Source organism: Macrobrachium nipponense, chromosome 14 (genome assembly GCF_015104395.2).
Source record: "Macrobrachium nipponense isolate FS-2020 chromosome 14, ASM1510439v2, whole genome shotgun sequence".
NCBI lineage: Eukaryota > Metazoa > Arthropoda > Malacostraca > Decapoda > Palaemonidae > Macrobrachium > Macrobrachium nipponense.
In genome coordinates this window covers 54866862-54874361 of record NC_087207.1, presented here as the reverse complement: position 1 = coordinate 54874361, position 7500 = coordinate 54866862, and the positions used below count along the sequence as shown (strand labels likewise).

The 7500-nt window shown below is 37.9% G+C and overlaps 1 protein-coding gene across 2 annotated transcripts in view; it reads left to right on the top strand.

Moving 5' to 3' along the window:
- Window positions 1-4722, top strand: part of LOC135226516 (prothoracicostatic peptides-like) — a 274206-nt gene extending 269484 nt beyond the window's left edge. For both annotated transcript variants that reach the window (XM_064266134.1, XM_064266135.1), the window contains exons 10-12: window positions 728-983; window positions 2206-2313; window positions 4355-4722. In XM_064266134.1, the coding sequence (XP_064122204.1) occupies window positions 728-983; window positions 2206-2313; window positions 4355-4392 (402 nt within the window). In that variant the 3' untranslated portion in view covers window positions 4393-4722. The remainder of the gene's footprint in view (window positions 1-727; window positions 984-2205; window positions 2314-4354) is intronic.
- Window positions 4723-7500: the final 2778 nt, after the last annotated feature.

Genomic DNA, 7500 nt, shown 5'->3' with positions numbered 1-7500 from the left:
AAGGACTTCACCGTCTTCATGTATCTTCAAGGAATTCACGGTGCTTACTTATCTTTAAGGGCTACATTGTGGTTAAGTCTTTAAAAATTTTGGCCTGTTTATGTAAATCCATAAAGATTTTCATATATATATGTGTGTCCTAGAGGATTTCATCATGTTTAGGTATCCTCCAGGATTTCGCCATGTTTATGCATCCTTGACAATTTCACCATATGTATCCTTGAAGACTTCATCACGTTCATTTATCCTTAAAGACTTCGCCATATTTATGTATCCTCAAGACTACACGATGTTTATGTATCCTCGACTGTTTCGCCTTATTCAAGTTTCCTGTAAAACTTCACTAGTTTATGTATCCTTGGAGACTTCGCCACATTTGTTTATCTTTGAAGACTGCGTTTTCTGAAGTCTTGAAGACCATAATTTTATGCATCTTTAAAAATTGCATCATATGTATTCATCATTGAAAGCTGCTCCATATCTGTTGATGATTGAATATTACACCACATTTAACTATGAGTGAAGAATGCACATTGTCAATAGAGAGGAGATTTGAACCTAACATTGTGAGTGAGTGAGAGAGGTTTTGAGTCTTAAATGAGGTCCGGAGACGCAACAAGGTGAATGAGGTGCTGTAATGAGCTTCAAGTATGTTATTGCAGTCATTATTATTGTATATTCACCTCCCACTTACGAGGCTTTCCCTACTTGTACCTTCCCCCTACAGGGATCCTGGGGAAAGAGAGCGTGGAAGAACCTCCACGGCGCCTGGGGCAAACGCTCTGGCTTCGCCGACGACTTCACCGACGAGGACGAGCAGGAACAGGAAGAAGAAGAGCTGCAGAGGGCGCTGCTGTCTCCCGTGGCCTTAGCTAGACTCATGAAGGCCACGCCCCAGAAGCGCGGGTGGTCCATCTGGGGCAAGAAGCCCGATTATCCTGGAAGGGTGTCTCCCCGTTCAACTAATTGGTCCAGTCTCAGAGGTGAGAGAGACGGGAAGTGAATTTTCTTAGAGAGATCTGGAATGAGTGGGGCTGGAAAGGTCCCTTTCGAGATAGGTCTTAGGAATAGGGGTTTGCACTTTTAAAAAGGGTGGTCTGATCTTCGTGACCAAATGGATCTCTTATACTTATAATTTTTTCTGAGAAAAGTGAGTCAGGTTTTGTAAGCTCTAGATGATCTTAAGAAGCTGGCGTGTTACAGGCACGGTCTTAACTAGAAAGATTCATTTCTGAGAGATCTGAAGTGGGACAGAAAAGGCCCCTTCCTAGATAGGTCTTAGTTTTTTCACCCTTAAATAAAAAATGCGCCGAAATTTCTTGTAAATGAGTTTTCTGTACAACGTACAACGCTGTAGAAAACCATCAGCTATGACCGGCAGCTCTCCAGTTGCTCACCAGATGCGGTAGAGTAAGGGTGCGTCCCGTGGCTCCGTAAAGCGCTACTAGGTGCACGATCCATGACTAAATTTAATCTCAAGTAAAATAAACTACTGAGGCTAGAGTGTTGCAATTTAGTATGTTTGATGATTGGTGGGGGGATGATCAACATACCAATTTGCAGCCCTCTAACACCAGCAGATTTTTAGATCTGAGGGCAGACGGGCAGACAAAGCCTGCATAGTTCTTTTACAAAGAACTGTCTTGTAAGCTCCAAATGAACATAGAATACTATTACAAGTATGGTTTTAACTAATAATAATAAAAAAAACAACCGCTGTACTGTATTATATGCATCAACTGAAATCAAGAAACTGATATTAATGTTTTTTTTTTCAGCTAGAAAAACCGTGGCTTGTATCTTAGGCTCAGTTAACTTGTCATAAAAATAAAGATTAGAAAGGTAGCGACCCAGTATCATAGGTAGCAGAGAGATTTGAGAATCTTTGAATAGAGATAATTAATCTATTAGAGTTTTGTTATTGCAAATAACAATATTATTTCACGTTAAAATGAATTCTGTATCATGGTTGTCCCAGTCTCAGACTTACAACAACAACAAAAAAAATGTTTGAAATAAGTTTTTAAAAATTTTGCTCTTTGAGAGTTCGATTAAGATAACCTTTACCTTTGGTCAATTCATTTTAAGAATATCACACTTTCTCTGCCTACGGGTGAACTCTCTCTCTCTCTCTCTCCTCTCTCTCTCTCTCTCTCTCTCTCTCTGTCACAGCTCTTACCCCACAGCTTTCCCCTCTTTCAACAGGTACCTGGGGAAAGCGCAGCGCAGATTGGAGTAGTCTGAGGGGAGCCTGGGGAAAGAAAAACAATGATTGGTCACAGTTCCGAGGATCTTGGGGAAAACGAGCTCTAGGTAAGTACTGCGTTGTAGCAGTAATCAGCTGTTTTTGACATTTCAAAGAATACGATGTCTCACCTGTGGCTTGCTTGTTTATCATGCAGTCAGCCTCCCATCAGTGGTTGATTGTTAGTTTTTAGTCTACCTCTATAAGAAGGTTATGCTATCATCTAATTATGTTTGTTTGTCGTCTACCTCCCTAAAAATGCTATCCTCAGATTTGTTTGTTTGTTACTTCTTTGTCCACCTTTCTTCACAAACATTGGCCCGTTCGGTTGGTTGCTTGTTCGTTCAATACTCTGTTTGTGCTGTAATTTTTTTGTGCTTGAGTCTTAGTTTTTATGTTTCGCGTTGTGCTTAAAATGTATTCTGTTTGTTGTGTGTTTATTTTCTGTTAGTGCTTTTTAATTTATTTCTTATGCTTTGAATTTGTGCTGTTACGGTTTGTCTTAAGATTTTCTGTTTGTACTTTTAATTTTTCTTGTTTGTGTTGTAATTTGTTCGTTGTGCTTTAAATTTGCTGTTTGTTCTTAAATTTTCTGCTTGTACTTTTAATTTTACTGTTTGTGCACTGATAATGAGTTTTGATTATTACTTTTGATTTGTTTTGCTTGCTTTTTTATTCGGTTTTTGATATTAGTTTTGTTTGTTACAAAGAATATCCGGAATATGTTCGACTGACATTCACGAAATATCTTTTGGAAATGGCCACAGGATTGATTGTGGATCGGGATTTAGAGGGATTACCATCTAAATTTATATATATATATATATATATATATATATATATATATATATATATATATATATATATATACTATATTATGTGTGTGTGTGTGTATATACATATAGTATTTATTTTTATATATATATATATATATATATATATATATATATATATATATATATACACACACACAATGTACAGGTATAATATCTAATGACATCAACCCATAGAAACACCAAAATGCAGAAATATATCTGTAACTTTCTACCCATTTGATGTTCTTATGGGCTCCTGTCATTAGATGGATTTTTGTTTTAATAGAAAATATTTCGGTCACAAACACACATACACATGTATATGCTTATATATGTTTATACACAGTGGTTGAGTTCGCTACAGTCATCTGACTACCAGGTGCATATTTCCTTGATTATGTCGACACAGCCACAGTGCCCTTTATCGGGGCGTCCCATCAGCCTAATACTAGCTCGGGAGTCGAGCCTGGGACACACACACACACACACACACACACACGCACGCACAGAGAGAGAGAGAGAGAGAGAGAGAGAGATTCCTAGCTTTACTTTTTTACTTAACGGTTTCTAGGTGTCAGTAATGATTCTCTCGTGAGATTCCGAAGTTTTATTATTATTATTATTATTATTATTATTAATGTCAATGTCAGAGCTAATGCATGCATCTGAGTGCATGGCTGAATTGCATGTACACAGGTCATTAGCATTGTGACCTTCATACTTTACTAATAATATATTCTTTACTTTTTTATTTTTATATATTCTCGTTATTTTTCTGACCTTTCCCGTTGTGACGCCAAATCTATATACAGGGAAGATGGTTAAATATGACGTATTTTTCATCAATTGTTTATCCAGTCACTCGGGTTTAAAATTTTAGAGTAGCATAAATAAAGAGTTACTTCAAAAGTAAACTAGAAATGATATAATTATGTTTCTTTAACAAAAGTAATGTTGAGTTATACTGTTTTAACGTTCATTCCTGAAGCCTTCAGCCTTAGCCTTTGAGCCTTGACGGTGAAGAGCCTTTCCCCTCGACCTCTGACCCTTGAGCCTTGAAAACCTCGACCTTTGAGCTTTGAGAGTCTTGACCCTTGAGCTTTGACCCTTGAGCCGTGAGTGTTTAGACCCTTAAGAACCTTGACCCTTGAGCCTCTGGAAAGCTTCTTATAGGAATACGTTAGGATTTGAGCTTTGAGAAGCATCTCTCGAGAAGAATGCCTTGGAGACGCCTTCTTCAGGTTCTTACCACGACGAAATTCTCACATTTTCCATCTTTCTCTCGCTGCCACAGGTGAAGAAGACACTGGCGCCGCCCCACAGACAGCTTAAGCACAGGAAAAACAGCAGCAAGAAGCAACAGGACCCCTCAGAACTATAGAATTCTTGGATTTCGTTTGTTTTTTTTCGGCAAAATTTTTGACAGAATATTGCGCTCCATAATCGTCATTGCTCTTATTTTTTCAGTTTTTTTTCCAGTTTTCAAGATGTTGGATATATAAATATATATATAATATGAGTGTTCGATGTCAAATCATTAAGAAATGTTCTACTGAACTGTCCATATGGAAATATGTACAACTTTAGAAATTATATTTATCAATAGGTTATATATACGCATGTAGACTATCAGTCCATACATATGTATATATATATATATATATATATTATATATATATTATATATATATATATATACATATGTTGGTAAGTATGTGTATATGTGTATATGTATGAATGAATGTACCATTTGCCTTCTGGGAAAATCGTATTGTGTATGTATGCACAATTAAATGTGTAACTCAAATAATACATTAACAAATAAATATTAGAAATAAAGGCAGTATTATATTTTTATTTGCAGAACATATATCGATATGAATATATATATATGTACGTATATTTATATGTATATTTATATATGCATATATGCATATATATACATAGAATAATATGCATAGAAATATACATATATATGAGATTATATATAAAAATGTATGTGTGTATAGAATTATCAGTATTGTTATTCTTGTAGGACCCTTTCAAACATATCGTTTGCGCAGACTTTATAATATTAAAAAATCGCATTTCGGGAAAATAAGAAGAAAAGTTCACATAGAGAGACTGGTACACCAATCTGTTTGGCAGACGCCCCTCCGTCCTTCCTACAGTTAAGGACGGGGAGGAGAAAAATTAGAAGAAAACCTTGTTAATATTTGTTTTGTATTTAATCAGTTCAAATAAAATACTGAAAACCTTCCTCATTTTGTATCTCTCTTTTTGTTTACGTCAGACGCCATCTTGGTATTCTGGAAAAGTTGCCAGATGTTCATTTATGCTAAGATTTTTTTCACGAAGCTGTTGCCATTTCGTGGTCGACGTCTGAAGGAAAGTGAGTAAGTACTTGAAGTCTCATTATAAGATTGTGTGATATTCCTCAAGCCTAAACGACTGATTGGTGTAGATGTTCAGGAGATTGATTGCACCATGAGTTCACTCTCGACGTGGTTCGGAAGTCACACAAAGCCGTTGGTCCCGTTGCTGAATAACCACTGGTTCCATGCAACGTAAAAACACCATACAAACAAACAAGACGGTGGAAAGAGGGAGTTGGAGTGGGTGGGCAGCAAGACTTGAAGAGATTCAGAAAACAGTAAATGAAGCACAAGGACCCAAAGTTGGATCCGGGAGAAAACCTCACATTTCTACTAACCTAGAGGTGTTGGAGAGCAAGTACTGAAGAGAGGAAGCGGGCTTGGAGGTAAAGTAAAAGGCTAAAATTTTAGTAGATGCAGTTAGGGGTCGTAGGGACGCAGCAAACACCCTTTAATAACGCCTACAGTGGACCATGTGAGTTGCACTGATGACACTACCTCTTTAGGGGATGGGTGATTTGACGACTGCACTGGAAGGATGACCATTTAGAAATATACCCTTCTAGAAAGAAACCCTATATATTCATCTAGATATCTAGAGTCATATTTTGAATCTGTAAATATATGGTACATATGAAGCTCTAGATATTTGGAACAAAGATTAACACTTAGTACTTAGCGCAACTGCTCGAATGACGAGTTTTACTGGAATCTGAAGGTGGAATTACCCGAGTTTTACAGGAAACTGAAGCTGGAATGACTGTGGACTTACTGGAAACTGTATCTGGAGTGACTGCGGGTTTACTGGAATCTGAAGCTAGAATGACTGCGGGTTTACTGGAAACAGTAGCTGGAATGACCTAAGTTTTACTGGGAACTGAAGTTGGAATGACTGCAGGTTTACTGGAAACTGAAGCTGGAATGACTGCGGGTTCACCGGAAACTGAAGTTGGAATGACTGCGTGTTTACTGAAAACTGTAGCTGGAATGACTGGGGGTTTACTGGAAACTGAAGTTGGAATGACTGAGGGTTTACTGGAAACTGAAGTTGGAATGACTGCGTGTTTACTGGAAACTGTAAATGGAATGACTGGGGGTTTACTGGAAACTGAAGCTGAATGACTGAGGGTTTACTGGAAACTGGAGCTAGAATGACTGTAGCTTCTGGAAATTGAAGCTGAATGACTGAGGGTTTACTGGAAACTGGAGCTAGAATGACTGTAGCTTCTGGAAATTGAAGCTGGAATGACTGGGGTTTCTGGAAACTGAAACGACTGTAATTTCTGGAAACTGAAGCTGGAATGATTGGACTTTCTGGAACGTGAAGCTGCGAAACTCGAGTTTCCTGGAAAATAAAGGACAAGAGGTTCATGGAAACAGGCTGGATTGACTTGAGTTTCTGGAAAAGTTGCAATGACTAAAGCTTTAAAAAAAAACTGAAACGGCAAAACTGGAGTTCCAGGACACTGAGCCGGAATTATTAAAGGGCAGGAAACTGGGGCTGGAAAACTGAAGTAATACGAAACTGAAGCTGGAAAATTGGCGTTTCAGGAAACTGAAGCTGGGACGGCTGGAGTTTCCCCGAAACCGAAGTTCCAGAGGCTCTCAAACTGTTGTCTTTTTAGGTGATGAGAGATTGGGGTCGCATATGAGAGAAGGTTGCAACAATACAGTTTCAACGTCAGTGGAGTTGCAATGTCTAATTGACTACGGAGACAAGATTGACAGGAGACTAGAGTTGCAAATGAATTTACAAAATTACTCTGACTGCAAAAACACGAAAGCTGCAAAGGTACCAAAGTTGCAAATATACTTCATTTGCAAAGCCAGTAGACTTGGAAAAAATTCTGGAGTTGCATAAACATCGAAGCTGCGAAGGACTCTCACTTTGCAAAAACACTGAAATTGCAAAGGTACTGCCATTGGAAACACTTCTTAATTGCAGACTTGTTTTATTTACAGATATATTGGAACTGAAGACACGAGAGCTATAGTGAGAACGCCATCATTAAATTTGTAAAGAGACAGACTGTTTATTGGTCTGTGACCTGAAGCAAACTGAAATC